The sequence below is a fragment of the Pantherophis guttatus genome, chromosome 1 (genome assembly GCF_059756535.1).
Source record: "Pantherophis guttatus breed Tessera chromosome 1, ASM5975653v1, whole genome shotgun sequence".
In the NCBI taxonomy this organism is placed as follows: Eukaryota; Metazoa; Chordata; class Lepidosauria; order Squamata; family Colubridae; genus Pantherophis; species Pantherophis guttatus.
In genome coordinates this window covers 173,087,183-173,105,055 of record NC_142063.1, presented here as the reverse complement: position 1 = coordinate 173,105,055, position 17,873 = coordinate 173,087,183, and the positions used below count along the sequence as shown (strand labels likewise).

At 37.8% G+C, this 17,873-nt stretch overlaps 1 protein-coding gene and 1 long non-coding RNA gene across 3 annotated transcripts; one reads left to right on the top strand and one right to left on the bottom strand.

Annotated features, from left to right (window-relative positions):
• Positions 1-222: 222 nt before the first annotated feature.
• Positions 223-14,932, bottom strand: LOC117674090 (uncharacterized). 2 transcript variants are annotated; one of them, XM_034431907.3, is made up of 9 exons: positions 14,557-14,932; positions 12,324-12,482; positions 11,369-11,544; positions 9,319-9,396; positions 7,141-7,229; positions 6,167-6,441; positions 3,420-5,228; positions 595-706; positions 223-475 (listed from the first exon to the last, which is right to left on the bottom strand). In XM_034431907.3, exons 1-9 carry the CDS (start codon positions 14,636-14,638, stop codon positions 361-363), a joined length of 2,895 nt encoding a protein of 964 aa, XP_034287798.2. In that variant the 5' UTR covers positions 14,639-14,932; the 3' UTR covers positions 223-360. The 2 variants fall into 2 exon arrangements, with proteins under 2 accessions (XP_034287798.2, XP_034287809.2); XM_034431918.3 differs by lacking the exon at positions 9,319-9,396.
• Positions 7,145-9,074, top strand: LOC148116634 (uncharacterized). The gene is made up of 2 exons (XR_015731199.1): positions 7,145-7,248; positions 8,257-9,074. It is a non-coding gene; the product is annotated as an uncharacterized LOC148116634 (long non-coding RNA).
• Positions 14,933-17,873: the final 2,941 nt, after the last annotated feature.

Genomic DNA, 17,873 nt, shown 5'->3' with positions numbered 1-17,873 from the left:
CTCTACTCCTCTGATGTTTCATAAAGCTTTAAAGTCACACTTCTGCTGCAGTAAATAATAACCATAATGATAATAATACAGAAGACATGCGAGGGGATAGAATACCTGCTTTTAGTTTTCATGTTATTTTGACATTTTAGCTAGCTTACATATAGGTCTTCTAATGCATCTTGAAATAGAATAAATCTGATGTAATTCAATAGATCTAGTTTGAGAAACAAATATTTGTAGAAAAGAATTTTATTTTTAAAATGAAATAGCTAAAACTAGGTGAATTAAGAAAAAAACTCATACCTAGGAAACAATTGTTACTCTTTGTCTAAAGACTAATCACCAAATCTAAGCTGAATTTATTTTTTTTTATGTTCTTTTCCTGGACATTTCAGTTCCTTTTGTCAAGTTCTTCTTTTTTGTTTTGTAGATGGGGGAATTGAGGAAGTCAGTCACTGTAAAGGGGTCACCACGCCTCAGTTTTCTGCAGGAAAGAAACATATAATTTGTTATAAATACTCTACTGACTTCATATCCAGAAAACAACATCCAATTTGTACATTCCAACTAAAAAACATACGTGGAGTAAAATGCAAAACTAACCTATTCAGGCTAGGCTCTGCATAGGAAACATCTTTTTTTCTTCGTCGGCTTGGATATATTGGAGAAGTTTCAAGAGGGATTGAATTGGTCAAATCTTTCAGTATTTTGTTTCCTGTGAATAGAATAAGGTAACTAACCAGTGCTTATGATATGTCAATATTTCAAGGTGAATTCAGTTACTAAGCAGCTGTAGATGAGGTAAAAGATAAAAGTTCCCCTCGCACATACAGTATGTGCTAGTCGTTCCCGACTCTAAGGGGCAGTGCTCATCTCTTTCAAAGCCAAACAGCCAGCGCTGTCCGAAGACGTCTCTGTGGTCATGTGGCCAGCATGACTAAATGCCAAAGGCGCACGGAACGCTGTTACCTTCCCATCAAAAGTGGTCCCTATTTTTCTAATTGCATTTTTTACGTGCTTCCGAACTGCTAGGTTAGCAGAAGCTGGGACAAGCAATGGGAGCTCACCCGTTACATGGCACTAGGGATTCGAACCGCTGAACTGCCGACCTTTCGATCGACATGATTAGCATCTTAGCCACTGAGCCACTGCATCCCTCTGTAATTACTGTTAAACTGCAGATTACTATTAAGTAAAAGTTTAAGAGTATTTTTTTTTTCATTTTTTAACTATTTATACCTGTGATGGCGAACCTGTGGCATGCAGTCATCTCTGCAGACACACGAGCCAACACCCAGGTCAGCTCTACCGCACATGCCTGAGCGCATCCCGCCGGCCAGCTGATTTTCGGGTCTCTGCTGGGAGATGCACATGCATGGGGGGGGGGAACATGGGTTACACATGCATGCGTGGGGGGCAGGACCTGTGGGGGGCATTGCATTATGGGTGTTGGCACGCACGCGCATGCGTGTGCACGCTTTTGGCACCCGAGGAAAAAAAGGTTCACCATCACTGCTCTATACTATAGCCCTAAGCCTGTTAATTGGGAGTAAATCTGAATAATTTCTGAGTAAATGTATCTAGAATTATACAATATTCTACAGCCATGGTCTTTCAAACAACACAGTAGTTTGAATTATTAGTTACCAATAAGGTATTACTAGTTGCTATTGTTCACCTCTTTCCAAGGAGATGAACAGAAGTCCTAGAGCAGGGGTGTCAAACTCAAGGCCCAGGGGCCAGATTCAGCCCAGGAAGTGCTTAGATCTGGCCCGCAGGGCCGCACTAGAAACAGCAAAGGACTGGCCCATGGTGCTTCTGCTAGTGAAAACAGAACTTAGGAGAGCCGCACGTGGGTCTTCCCTAGCTCCGTTTTCACTGGCAGAGGGTTGCAGAAGGATGTCGCACCCAAAAACGAAGCTTGGGAGCCCGTTTTCTGTGGCACAGCACTTGGGCCACCACAGGCGCCCTCAGTGCTAGTGAAGTTGAGCTGGCCACGCCCACCCTGGCCATGCCCACTCCACCCCCCCGAGGTCAAACACAACCCTGATGTGGCCCTCAATGAAATAGAGTTTGACACCCATGTCCTAGAGTAAGAAAGGACCTAAGAAGTCATCAAGTCTAACCCCCTGCTGGATTCACTACACCATCCCTGAAATATGTTTATCCAGCTTCTTTTTGAAAACCACCTCAGAGGGGAAGAAACTACTTCATGTTAATAACTTATTCTACTGGCTAACAGCTCTTACTGTAAAAAGTTACACATAGTCCTTAATTTATAACCACAATTAAGACCAAAATTTCTGTTGTTAAACAAGTTATGCCCAAATTTATGATCTCCTATGCCACTGTTGCTAACAAAATCATTGCAGTTGCTAAGTGAATCATGTCATGAGTCATTAAGCGAGTCCGATTTCCCCCATTGACTGCTTGCTGGAAGCCAGCTAGGAACATCGCAAATGGTGCAACTACAGCTGTTGCAAATGTATGCTGGTTGTCAAGCATCCAAATTTTAATTGTTTTCATGTGGATGCTGCATTGGTTACAAGTGCAACAAACGGTCACTTTTTTCAGTGCCACTGAAACTTTGAATGGTCACTAAACAAATGGTTGTAAATCAAGGACTACCTTATTTCTAATCTCTAATCTGCAACTACATCCTTGAATTTTCATCCCATTCGTTCAACTCTTTACTGTTTGGAGCAAGTAAAAATTGGTCCAAACCTACAATGTGAATATCTGAAGACAGCTATCAGGCCCTCTCAACTTTCTCTTCTGCAAGTTAAATAAACTTCGTAGTTTAACGTTCTTTATTAATATGAACCTATTTTTCATATTTAGAAATATTTTTAAGGACAATGAATCTGACAAAAAAACAAAGTTAAATTAAGAAATAAAATAAGAATTCAGGTGACAGTTCTTAACAAGTCACTGTATCTTATAGTTTGTAAAGCAATAGATAAATGTAGAATTGAAATTTTTATCTAAAAGATTAATTAATATTTATCTTAAAAATTAATTTATACACATTTATGTTAGTTTGTTCTGCTATTCTTATGGTAAAAACTTTTAAGTATTTCTTCGCTGGAATCCTAACACTCTCCATTCACGGTAAAGATACCAAAATTAGGTTTGTTCACCATATATGTTGATACAGTCTGAGTGAATAGAGGCAAGTATCTTGTATCACAAATTTCTTACTTTCCAGGACATTCTTTTTTCATTCAAAGGTGGACAATTAGTCTCTAAATCACCAATAAGTGAAAAAATCTTGATCTAAATTGCAGGAAGTTTGGGTAATCGGAAATGAAAACACTATACTCATATAGGGTTGCACAAAAAGAAAGCTGAAGGCAAAACCAGGTGGAACTCCTTGGGGCTCATTATAAACCATCAATTTCATTTGTCTCCAACCTTCTAATACTCACCATTTTCTTGTAGGGCTGCATTTTCTGAACTTGTTTCTGGTATGGCTTTTATGGGCTGCTTCTCTTCTCTTCCAGAACTCTCAAGTCGTTTAGTATTTTTCTTGAAGACAGTTGAGGTTATTGACAAAACACAATCTCTTTCTGGGCTTTCCTGGGCTTCAACATAACTAGAGCTTTTAGAAAGGCCAACCGAAGGAGAATCAGGATTTAGAGGCAAGGTCTTGGTAATATCCACAATAGGCTTTTGTAAAGTACTGCAGTCTGGAACTTGGAGAAAATTCCATTTTGTCCGATTGGTTTCCTCTGGTCCTTGAAGGAATGGCTCACAATCAGTACCTTTGTTATCCAAACCATTTACAATGCATTTTTTCTTGCTAAATGTTGTCATTTTTTTCTTTAAGCCAGCCTCATTGCTGTTGGCGGTCCAGTTTGTCTTCTCTGAATGGCTACTTTTTTTAGTTAAAGAGCAACTGTTTAGGGTGGTTGAGGTTTCACAGTTCTTTTTGACTGAGCTATTAATTCCTTCAAAAAAGTTATCATCATCACCCATTGAAAATACAGATGGCGTACATTTTGATTTACTTCTCTTTTTTTTACTGGCTTTTTGAGCTTTTTCATTCAAATCAAACACATCAGCATTAGCTGAATATTCTCTCTGTATGGTATCCCTATCAAAATTCATTGTTTTATCTCTATGTTTTTTCTTTTTAATTTCTGGTTGTGGAAGTTCAGAATCTATATTACCTAAACTCTGTTCTTCCATCTCTGTTAATCTATGGGATTCATTATTTTCATGCAACTTCTTCTTCGACTTACGCTTTACATTCAGTCCTGAAATTGCTTCTTGACTAGGAATTTGCTTCTGGAAACCAACTAAATGTTCTGCATTCACAATGTTTAATGAATTAGACTCTGGGCTCTGGAACTGTCTTTCTAAACTATCTAAGTTTTCCAAGTCTGAATTTTCTTTACTATGTTGAAAAGAAGCAAAATAGTTCCTATCATTAGAAGGCCCCGGATCTAGCACAATGGTTCTTCTATAATTTTTGGTTTTATTAGGGCATTTTGTACTATAACTACAGCTTTTCTCATTTTGTTGAATTTCATTGCTTAATGATCTAGATTCTGGACTTTTGGATTGATTTTCCAAATTCTTCATTTTTTCCAAGTATATTCCTTTTTCAATTTGAGTTGTGTAATTATTTATACAATTTGGCTCCACCACAAAGGTTCTTCTGTTTCGTGTTGTTTGGCCTAAGTGCTGGGAACTACATTTCTCCTTCCTATCCTGATCTAAATTTTCCATATGACAGGCAGATTTAGGAAGTTTTACCTTACTACTGTTCAGTTCACTGGTTTTTGACACTGCAACATTAATATCTGGTCTTCCATTATTATCATTATTCAAGCTTAATTTTGATTGATTAGTAGAAAACATTGTGTTCTTTGTTTCAGCATTATCTTTTTCTAGAGTTTTTGTTTCCTTCGCTTTGAGCTTTATATAGCTTTCACCTTTGGTGCTCAGTGTAATAAGTTCGCCAACTTGACTGATTTCAAGATTCTCTTTAATAAGAGACTCTGTTTCCTTTGTCCCCTGCAGTTTATCAATGTCTGAGACTTCTGTCTCTAGGTTGTTTCCAAATGTAGCAGAAAAGCCCGTTTTACGTTTTTTTCTCTTAGTCACATGTTCACTCAATATACTATCACTGTGTGATCTTGCAGTATTCTTACATGGATGGACAGGATAATTCTTATCCAGGATAGATAGTGAGCAGCTCCTTGAATTCTGTGGCACATTCCAAAGGTTGTCTAGAATGATAACTATATTGATTAGGCAAAAAATTCTTCACACTCCAAAATAAGCCATTTAAAAAACTTAATGAAGTAAAAATAAAAAAAGAGATCTTTCTATCTAGTAAAATCCATTTACTTTACCCATTTTTCCAGCGGATATCAGCCAGATACTACTAGTAAATTCACTTCCCAGCCCCTTGCTTTGGAGATTATAGAGTAATTTACTACAGATACTCCTTAGCTTAAATCCATTGGAAGTTGCAATGGCACTAAAGAAGAAATGACTTATGACTAGTCCTTGGACTTAAGCATCACAGTATCCCTGCATCACATTATCAAAATTTGGGTGCTTGGTAACTGGCATGTATTTATGATGGTTGCTGCATCTCAGAGTTACATAATTGCCAATTGTGACCTTTCCAGGTGGTTTTCAACAAGCAAAGTCAAGGGGGGGGGAGCCACATTTGCTTAGCAACCCCATGATTCACCTATCAACCATGGTGATTCACGGTCAACTGTGTCAAATAAGATTGCAAAATCAGGTGCAACTGACAATCAAAATTGCTTAGCAATGGGAGCTCCAGTCCTAATTATAGTCATAAGTTAAGGACTATCAATATGCTGCTATATTAGATTGGACTGAAACTAAACAATGTTTCTAAATTCCATTTTAAAGAGCGAGATATAGATAGTAATGAATACCATACATTTGTAGATCTAAGAAAGAGGTACCCAGAAGCTACAATCTAACTTCAGGACATGAGCAGAACATACATTTTGGGATTTAGTTCTATGTAAATACAGAATACGTATTTACATAGAAGTAAATCCCAAAGAACAAATAAGCAAATATAACAGTGCAGCTCAGAACATAATTTCACAATTCAATATTCCTTTGAATCATAAAAAGTTCTGTATGGTGTAGTACAAAATAAAATTGTTCCAGAACATACCTCCAAAAATTGTGCTTGAATTCAATGCCAAAGTAGAGTCATCTACTCCATGTAATCCTGGATCACTATTTCCACTGCTTGCCAATACTTTGTCAGTGAAAGAAGAAAATGACTTCTTTACCTCATGGAAAGGCATACTTCTCCAAGTCTCACCAAAAGCAGATTCCACTGGATCTAAAGGGAATTCCTCCAGACTGGTGGATGTCTTTCTGCCATTGCCACTTCCTTTATCATCCACATGAGACAGTGGAATTCTCATAAATTTTGGTGCCATTCTGGAAAGTTAAAAGACAAAAGGATGACAAAATTAAGTTAATGTTGTGCCATTTATACAGCAATTAAAATTCTTATCATTAAGTATTCAATTAAATGTGGTGTAGTAGTTAGACGTTCATTAATGCTGGAGTTCTATATTCACGTCCATGTTTAGCCATGGAAACTCAGTTAAGAGATTTCAGGCCAGCCAGTCACACAGAATTACTACTTCACAGGGTTGTTATAAGGGAAAATGGACCCCTATGTATGCAGTTCCCTTTGCAAGTATAAACTGCCTTGGAAAGAAGAATGGAACAAGCAGGGTCATAGAAAACCACTTCTAAAAAAGTGGGGTGGGGAATAGGGGTGGATGGGCTCAATTTATAAGATGATCTGAATTTTTAAGCTGGGAGAATACATTTCCTAAAGCTTATCTTTCTAAAAAATTATGTCCAATAGCACCCAGAATGCAAAGCCCTCAAGCAATGACAGAACAAAAGCAAAACTGTATCTTTAGGATACAAAAAGGCTGACTCTTCCCACATCACTACAACAATGGTAGATACTATTCATCATTATATTTGTCAAATAATGCCAGTGCCAATGATACCACTTTATTTTAGAAAGAAAGTAGGATCATCAGCTATTTAACATCCCATGAATATGATACACTTATCTTTCTTTTCACTGAAGACAATACAACTTGCTTTTGTGCATACCTAGGACAGTTGCTACCATCCTGACTGCAAGAAATATCATGAATATCATTGTGCCCTCTTTCATCCAACAATGAAGAATAGGAATCACTCTATGGGAGAAAAGACCATGTAAGATTTAAGATTAACATTTAATTGTTAAATTTTATAGTTGATAATCCACATCCACAATAGATGTGACAGTTTGGCCTAGTTCATATATATTGCTAAGCTGTAATATGCTTTGTTAAGCACAACATGTATGAACTTACCCACTGAATTACTGTAGCTTTTTCAAATCCTGGCATAACATTAATTATGAATCCGTACATTTTAGAATGGTGCTTAAATATTCATAGAACTCTATTGCTGCCTCATTGTGGCAGGGAGATGTTCTTGGGAAGGATGAGCAGGAATGCCAGTGGTATATGCCAACAGTATATAATTTAAATAATGTCACCCAAGACGTGAAGATCATTCCAGCTGCCCACCTAAAGCAAGTAGGTATCTATATGGCAGCAGCAGTGTAGAAAGTTCTGGGAGACGGATGATTGCTTTTGTGAGTACGGAAAAAGCATAATTTCATATTCAATAGAAGAAAGCAATGGTAAATGACTTCTGCATTTTACAGATAGATAGATAAGGTAAAGTGATAGATGATATAATGCTGGGCGTTACTCAACAAGTTACTGAGAAAATGCTAAGTATCTTTTGGAGTATTAATGGTACAGGTAATCCTCAACTTACAACCACAATTGAGCCCCAAATTTCTGTTGCTAAGTGAAACATTTGATAAACAAATTTTGCCCCATTTTATGACACAGTTGTTAAGGAAATCATTGCAGTTATTAAGTTAGCAACACGGCTGTTAAGTGAATCTGGCTTCCCCATCAACTTTGCTTAGAAGGTCACAAAAAGTGATCTCATGACCCTGGGACACTGCAATCATCATAAATATAAGTCAGTTGCCAAGTGTCTGTATTTTGATCACATGACCATGGAATGCTGCAATGGATGTAAATGTGAAAAATTGTCATAAGTCACATTTTCCAATGCTGTTGTCACTTTGAACAGTCATTAAATGAACTGTTATTGTAAGCTGAAAACTACCTGTATTTATGACTTGATTAAAACTTTTAGGACATCTGATTGCTGATGTTGCCATGAAAGAAAAGTCTGAGGCTACAAAGAAAATTACAGCGGGAACATTGAATGTAAAATACATGGCCTTGAAAAAACTCAACACAGTGAAAGATTAGATAAATCAACCCTTTGGGCATCAGCAAATTGAAATGGACTGGAACCTGTTTATACTACTCAGGTCATGAAAAACAAAAAAGAAACAGCATTACTTTCATGGTCAGAAAGGATACTGGAAGGACAGTATGTTAAGTACAATGTAATTAATGATTGAATAATATGAACTGGACTTCACGGACAGTCCTTTAATATAATTATCAACCACTAATGCAAAAAAAATCATTGTGAGTTTTTTGTGTGTGTGTGTTTTATGGTCAAGTTTAATCTGAAAGCAAGACAACATGTAGACAAGATGTTCTGCTTGTGGTTAGAGAGTGGAAAGCCCAAACTAGAAATAATGAGGAAAATATAGTTGGACTGAATGGCCTAGGAAGCAGAAATGATGCAGAAGGACTTATCCATTTCTGCTAATCCAATGAAAGTCTTGGAAAAGTTATTTCATCAAAATTATTCAGGCAACAGCTTTCCTGGATATTCTATCAATGTGAAACTTGGATTTTGAAGAATCAAGAGAAAAAGAGTATTGAAGTTCTTCAACTTTAGTACTGAAGACCAAACTTTAGATCTTGAGAACACTTCAGTTAGCAAACTAATCCATAGTTCCAATTAATTGGCTCAAATTATCATATTTTGGACACATTGTGCAAAGACATAGATCCCTTGGGAAATCTATCTTTCTAAATAAATAAATCTTTAAATTTGGAAAAGATGAAAAGAAAGAAAAGACAAAAGACATCCAGTAGCAAGGTGGATGGACTTGATTACAACAATAGTTATGCTACTGGGAGACCTGAATGGTCAGTCTGGGAAGAAATCATCCTGGAGAGGGCAGTCTATATGGCTGCTAAAGAATTAACACTGATATATTGGCATATAATCAGATTAAATGATCTTTACAAAAACCAAAGAAATTCATTCTGAAAATATTGTCTATTTGTTCACCTCAGAAAATCTGGTCAGCTTGATTGCAGTTTGAAAGCAGCTGTTCATAAAGAGCTGCAGTTCATCAATATATTTTTTCTGCGCAGGACAAACAAATCTTTTTAGTTTTAGTTTACTATAATAATACTCAAAATAAAATTTGGCTTGTTGGATCAATTCAATGTCCTCCAGCAGCTAAAATAATGTTATTCAGTATATCCTTTCAAAATATTGTAGTTATTAGAAAGAATCCATTACCTCTCAGACCATTTTATAATTTTTACAGTGACACGAATTTCATTACAGAGACATCTGAAGAAATCATCATATGAATAATATTAACAATAATGTACTTAATTAGTCATGAGGCCATATCAAAACACAATAAACTAATGTGAAAGGCAAAACTAGAAGAAAATGCATAGCTTTTTCCAAGCCAATCCATATATGTACTTTTCAGTTATATTGTTTTATTCAAATAAAAAGACTTATTAATATTTGGATTCTGATCACATTTATGTTATTCAAATGTATGGATCCCAATAAATCATTCATTCAATGTGTTGTAGAAATTGATCTCTCACTTTTCTATATAGTACAGCTGGCATTCAGTAATATACAGTATGTGCCATATCCTCAATCTGAGAAGCACCATAAATACAGCCACATTTATGAACTTGGTTAAACCCTCTATATTTAATCTTTGTAGCTAAATGTTCAAATCACACTCAAGTAAATAACTCATGAGATAACTGAACATTTTGTATTTAGGTATTTTTAAATTTGAAAGGTGCATTTATAGAGGCACACCCACTTCAGTGTGCCAGCCTTATAAAGATGTACCTCTTTGTGTCCAAGATTATTTGAATGACAATGTTTTTAACTTGTTCTCCAGAGATGGTTGAACATAATTTGTAAATTGTACAATCTAAGAGATCTGTAACTGAGATTTAATCTGATCTATCAGACAAAATTTGGGAGTTATCAGTTTCCATAAAATTAATTTTTCACCAACAATTATATGCCTTAATAATAGAGGATTATATATGGGTAGTCCTCATCTTATGATCAATCGCTTAGTGGCTGTTCGAATTTATGATGACCCAGAAAGGGGGATATATGACCTGGATTTAAGGTTCTGATGATTTGGCCCCCTTGGCAGTCATGTGACTGAACTTTGGGTGCTTGGCAACATGGCTGCATTTATGGCAAAATTGCACCCATAGAAACTACAGATTCACTTTAGGACCGCAGCGGTCACAATGACAGTTAGAAAAAAGGTAATAAAATCCTTTAGGAAAAAATCATAAAACAATTTTACGACCATAATGGGCAGTCTCCATTATGATTGTAGTCGAGGACTACCTCTATATATTCCTAATTTGACTGTAATTGCAGCAACTGGATTTCATTTAACAATTAGAAAAGGTATTTCAGAATTTGTACTGTAATTTGACATGACAAAGATCCTAATTGTAAAAAAAAAACATATTCGGAATTAAATTGCCAAGGATTTTTTTAATCTAAGATTTTAGGTCTCAAAACAGAGTAGCAATAAACATTACAATTTCTAAAAACTGGCAACAAAGTATAACGTTTTTTTAAATTAGCAATCTTCATCAGGGGTCCCCAAACCCTGGGCCGCAGCCCACTACCAGGCTGTGCAAGCGGCAGGTGAGGGCACACACCCAGCTCTGTTGTGCAAGCGCTTGCATCATGCATATAGCTCCATTTGTAAATGGAGCTTGCAAATGGAGCAGTGTATGCAAGCGCATGTGCCTGCCACTCGCACAGAACCATTCCCTCTCCCCATCCCCTGCCAAGCCAGAAAGGTTGGGGAACAGTGATCTACATCATTCTGTGGTAACAACAATATTTTTAATATTGTGCAATTACCAGAAAAAATACATTATCTTAATATTTTCACTAGTTCTTTATTCACTGGGAATGGGATAACACAAATATTGTAGACTAGATTTAGGATTTCAAAATCCCCTTCTATAGTGTGCAAATTTTACACAAAAAAGGATTCCAGTTCCTCCAGAAGCACAGAATTTTGCTAATATCCTACCACAGAGGAGAGCTTTTGGCGCAAGCAAGCATTTTCAAAGTGACCCAACTCTACTTCTTTCTGCAGCCACATCTTGTCATCAGTAAGTTTCTGGGCTGTTATCTTGGCAGCATTGAGGGCCAGAGCCAATGCTTTGTTGTTCTGTTTCAGGGAGACCTTAATTATAGAGGAATTATCTGTACAGAAAGAAAGGGGGAAACAAAAATTAGGGGATGTTGTTTTTGCCTTTGCCACATTTGATCCCCAATTTAAGGTTAGGCAGCTCTGAAGTTTGTTTCTTTGGGACAGGTTCCCCAGTCTCCATGCCAACAACTTTCCTCATCTTAAGTAGTAAATCATTTGGGTTGCCAGCTTTCCTTCCTATCAGCGAGTGAGTTTCCCTTTTGTTCACTTTGTGGTTGCTTCAGATATAATTAAGTACCCTCTAGTATTCTTTCAAGCCAAGTCCCAAAAGGTATTCACTCTACAAAACTCTTACAGGACCATGATCAATTACAGCTGGATTGTACAGAATTTGTGATAAGCATGATTTAGGTGGAAGTAGCATTTGATATCCCAGATATGCATTTTAGTCTCTCTGAGCATGTGTCAAGTGAGTCACATAAAGTCATACATAAAGATTCAGTTTACACTAAGAACCAAAATAGAATATTTAAACCTATGTGGGATAGCAAGTCTGTGCACCATTGCCCTTCCCCAATATTCCTAGGCATACTTGCTTCTGCAGCATTTCTCTTGCAGAGAGGGTGCTATTCAAGATCAAGCAACCAAATCCCTGTTTCAGGCCTCAACACTGAAAATGAAAAAGTCAAGAACTCAAGGAGCAAAATGTCTTGTATGGATTATTTAATTCGCTTCCACCAGAAAATGGCAAGAACTGTCACTTTTCTGATATCATGACTTGCAGCGTGCACACCTCTTCATTAATGCTTACATGTTTAATATGGCTACTTACTAATTGTTCTTGTTCTAATCTTTGATGCGAGGGAAGCATTCATCTTTGCTGTTTTTAATACTCCATTTTTCTTTTCTTTCATCCGTTCCCTGACTCCATTCTTAAAGAACACCGAGGATGTTTCTGTGCATTCCTGGAATGACATTTTTTCCAACAGTCCTGCCAAATGTATAGAGAAACAGAAATATCAGATAGTATCTTCTTTTTCTAGTCTACAATCATTATTTCTTTTTGATCTTTTTGTTTTGTTTCTTTAGAGTTTAGTTGTAACTCTAAAGCAAGAACAAGTGAGTCATACAAATCCACTCAGAGTTAGACCTCTCACTTCATCACACTTGCCATTGTTATCTTTATTTTTGTTTTACTGATTTTACTGTACTTTCTATGTTTGATTGTTATGAGCTACACAGAGCTGCTAGGAGTCCGGTGCCAAACACATTTAATAAATTATGGTTATTATCTTTTTCACATTCAGGTCATTTCATAGCCATAATAAAAAGTTTGAGAAGGAAAGAACCAACATGCATTCAAAATAAGTTAAATCCAGAAAGTTGGTCAGACTAGAGTTATACACCAAGATACATCACTCTAGTTCATAAAATATAGGCATCTGATTTAATAGCATCTCATAGTTCTTAGCATGCTGCTATTTGAATATGTGTGTGAGCACAAGTGACAACCTAAGATCGTGTTCACAAAAAAGAGAGAAAATTGTTCATGAAGTTAAATTTGTTTGTATTAATTTTAAAGGGAATACTGCACACCACAGAGCATCCCTTTGGTCTTGAAATTTGTATCTCCAATCATACTACAGATGTATTCACACACAAGAGTAAAGTTCTTCTGCTTTATTCAATCAAAGACCTGCTAGTGAACACTGCCCCAAAGCTCCTATTTGGCTTTTTTGAGAAGTGTAAATAGCTTAATAACAAGGAATGCACCAGACTGATAAGGCTCTCTTTTGAACCCAGATCCTGTAAAGCAGAGAGCCATATAAGATAATTCTTTTCCACTTCATATTTGGCCTAACAAAAGGACATACAAGTTTCAATTGAGTAGGGACGCTGATCCAAATAGTTCCCACCTTGTATGGAAAAGCCCTCCTTAAATAAACGCATGTGCATGATCCACAGATCCTGCACACTGCCCCAAGTCATTGATATGGTGATAGGTAATATAACCCCATAATACTCTCACATAAAAAGTCTACAGGAAAGTCAGTAATATATTTGAAAAGCCTCCCTAAACAAGATTTTTGAAGTTGTGCATACTAACGAATTCTGGGGAGCAAAAAAGTTTCTCTTGAGCACACTAGTTCTTTGTTTGCAGAGTTAACAATGGAGATGAAACAACTCCTCCTTTTATCTGATGCTTGAAGAACAGGATTATTCTTCCTTACTAGGAATTTTTCATAATATCCTCTTATAAGGAAGGAAGGGTAAAAAAATCAAGGAAGGGTAAAAAAAAAATACAAATTTGTTAACCATCCCATTTATTTTTCTGCAGTGTAACTGTCAATTACATGCAACTTAGTCACTAAAACTATTCCGTGTAGTATAGTGAGATAATCCAGGATCAAATCCACACATAGCCAAGATTCCTAATATGGGTCAATCATAACCCAACCTACCCTATGTTACAGATATGTCCAGATGTATGGCTACAGCGTATGGTTGCAAATTTACTGATGACCATTAGATGGTAAGAAAGAGAGCTTCCGCCTATCATCTGATAACTCCCTAGCCTAGAGCTTTGCAATCCAAATCAATGGGGAATTGACATTGCAACCTAGTTGAGAAACGCTGGCCTAGATAAAGGTAAACGAAATATGCTGCCTTCTCAGAAGCAGACCCAACATTATAAAAAAAAAAGTATAAAGAAATTGAGATAAATGTAGGCGAACGATCCAAGCTACGGCAGCAACAGTTGCTACAAGAGGCATATCATGTCCACCATTCCCGATCGAGCGCCCGGGGGCATCTTAAAATGGTCGGAGAAACCTCATTTGTGCGGACCGCTCGGTCAAGACGGTCGCCTTTTTGTCTGCCACGCAGCCCCGTGTTCCACGCCATCTGAGGAAGAAGAGGCGATTACCCTTACCGGTGTTTATTTTTTTAAAAAAAAAAAACCCTTTCGGATCTACCCCAGTTCCTTTTCTTCCCTCGGTATCTTAAAACGGACTCAATCCCCTTGGACATGTTGGAAGAAGTTGAAAAGGTCGCCGGTTACTCGCCTGTCGGCTCCCCTTCAGTTGCAGGCTGCCCTCCAGGCGCAAAACGCCACCTCTCTACTCCGCGGCTGCCGGTGTTTGCCATGTTTTCATTTGAAATCTGTCACGTGACGCCTTAAACACCGCTCCCCCTTCGCCCTCAGCAACGGTCGTCGCCTTCGGAGTTATCTCGGGAGGAGAAAATAAGCGCAACGAGGGATACGCTCCAGGGTTAAGGGATGAGCAAGGAGCCAGCGCACCGCCCCCACCCCCGGCACCTCTGTGCTAAGGGAAGCTGCGGGTAATCGCCGTCATCAACCCGCAAACCTCGTTAGTGCAGCAGTTACAAAAGTGGGCGTCTCCCACTCGGAGCTCCTATGCAAAAGGCGGTTCGTAAATCGAACAAGCGAACATTCGCAGAGCTTCTCCCTGTATTCGGAGCAGAAGGCTCGGAAGACGCCCTTAGTTACGTTGCAGCCCTCTGACTACATCGGAATCCCATTATATTTTAGACTTTCTTGTAAACGATCTGAGATCCTCCAGTATAAATCAAGTGCACTGCAACCGCCCCAGGATTATATATCCTATGCAATAAAACGGAAGCAGTAGTAGTTACGTTAGACCAGTGTTTCTAAAAATGCGAATTTTGGACGCTTGAGGGCCCGCGAAATCAATTTTATTTGCCAGCCTATGTTGAAAAATAGTGTTAAAATCCCATTAAACAGTTATGAAAAAAAAAGGCAGCAAATGCATCCATTTTAAAATTTAATGCACTCAATATTGGTAATATAACACACAAAAACGAGCAGCAGAAAGATGGGGGGAGGGGCCCCATAATTTTTAACTGTGGGAAGGGTCCCGAGGGGAAAAAGTTTTCCTTTGGAAAAGCACAGGGAGGTAGAGTAACGGGACTATAGAGTTTAAAATTTCAAATAGAAGACATGATAAAGTACTATATATAAAATCATGTGCACTGTAGGAAAACAAGTTGTAACTAGGAGGAAAAAGATGTGCTGGCTATGTTTGCCACCTTGAGTTATTTGTAAAAATAATGGTGAAAAATAAATAAAAATTGTGTGTGTTCACTGCCTTGAGTTATTTATAAAAATAATAAAGGTGGGATAAAAATAAAATAAATATATAAAGGTTAAGTGTGAAAAGCAGAAAGCAAACGTATCCACAGTAACACAGAGGAAGTGTATCTAACACTTCTTTCTCCTTTTTTTTCTATAATCAGGACAGGAAACTTGCTGCCTCACCATTATATGCATCCTCACCAAATTGAGAGGGAAGCTGTGATTTTATCTTCTTATGAAGCATCATATGAAGCTTCTTATGCTAATGGTATATAATTTTGTTTAAATACTTTTTGCTTCATAATAAACATTTTACAGTTGTATGTGGTATGAACTTCTATCAGAAAACTTGCTCCTTTATGAATCCCATGAAACCTTCTGCATTTTTGCAAATCCATGAGCCTGTCTGATAGAAAAAAATGAATCATATCCATGCTATACTGTAATCTTGATAAGAGAGCCAAGGTGGTGCAGTGGTTAGAGTGCAGTACTTCAGCTGATTGCTAGCTGCAGTTTGGCAGTTCAAATCTCACTGGCTCAAGCCTTTCATCTTTTCAATGAAAGATTGGGGGCAATATGCTGACTCTGTAAACCGCTTAGAGAGGGCTGTAAAAGCTCTATGAAGCAGTATATAAATCTAAATGCTATTGCTAATCTACAGATTCTACAGATTAGCAATAGGGATAAGTAACAATATACAAAATAGCGAAAAAAAATATGAGCAAAAGAAATTAAATAAAAAATTAAATAAAAAGAAATTAAGAGAGAAAAGGAAGGCTAACTTAAATCTAGTTTACACAAATGTTATTCACTATTCCTTTATATACTTTGCTTTTATTTACATATAATAACTATCATAGTTTTATTATGGTTACCCATTTAATAACTCTAAACTTTACATTCACATGAAACATTTCATGATTCAAGCTTATTACTGACAGAAACTGGCCGTGGTCTTCACCTGTTCATGCAGATGTTACAGAGAGCTGAAATGTACAAACAGCAACTCCATCTTACATTGGGTTCAACTCCAGGCTGTTTCCAGATTATTTGTGGGACTGCCCCTCCCTGACGGAGTTGCGTCTATTCTACTAAATCAGATAAAGTGGCCGTGCTCCAAATATCTTCCCTAAGTATTGCCATCTAGTGGGATCTAGAAAGTGTGGCTTTTCCATAGAGACCCCTGCTTAACCTTCCTCAGACTTCCTGCGAAGAGCTGGCTTTTCCCCCAGGCCCTGGGACAGTAAAGTAGGAGCCTGGGGATTGTAGAGGTGAATGGATATACTTATGAATTGGGCACTGGTTTTTCCTTTTCTTTTTTTTCTCCTCTGCCACCTTCTATACCAGTGGTTCTCAACCTTCCTAATGCCGCGACCCTTTAATACAGTTCCTCATGTTGTGGTGACCCCCAACCAGGGGTGGGTTCTAAATTTTTTTACTACCGGTTCTGTGGGCGTGGCTTATTTTGTGGGCATGGCTTGGAGGTCATGTGACTGGGTGGGCGTGGCTAGCTGGTCATCTGACTGGGTGGCCATGGCTATGTGTATAGGGACTACTCAGAGGACTGAAAAAAGTCATTTCTTACAGGTCCTCGCACTTTTGACTGGTCCTCACACTTATGACCATCCTCACATTTATGCCCGTGCAGCATTCTTAACAACCATGTCACTCATTTCACAACTGCTTCTTTTCACTATGGTGATAAGATAGGGCAAAAAACGTAAAATGTGAGGATAGTCGTAAATTTGAGATCTGGTCAAAAGTGCGAGGACCAGTCAAAAATAACTTTTTCAGCCCTCTGAGTAGTCCATGTGCACAAAAGGACTACCCAGAGGGCTGAAAAAAGTGATTTCTGACAGGTCCTCGCACTTTTCACCGGTCTTCGCACTTATGACTGGTCATCATTTATGCCCATTGTAGCATTCTTAACAACCATGTCACTCATTTCACAACGGCTTCTCTTCACCATGGTGACAAGATAGGGCAAAAACGTAAAATGTGAGGACAGTCGTAAGTTCGAGGACTGGTCAAAAGTGCGAGGACCAGTCAGAAATAACTTTTTCAGCCCTCTGAGTAATCCATATGCATAAAAGGATACAGCAATAGAGAGGGATGAAGGAAGGGAAGGGAAATTAGAGTAGGAGTGAGGGTAAGAGAGGGAGGAAGAGAGGAGGAGAAGGAGAAAAGAAGAGGAAGTAGGGAGGAGAGGAAGAGGGAGTGGTAGGTTTGAGGAAAAAGATTGCTGTACAATAAAAAAGATGAATG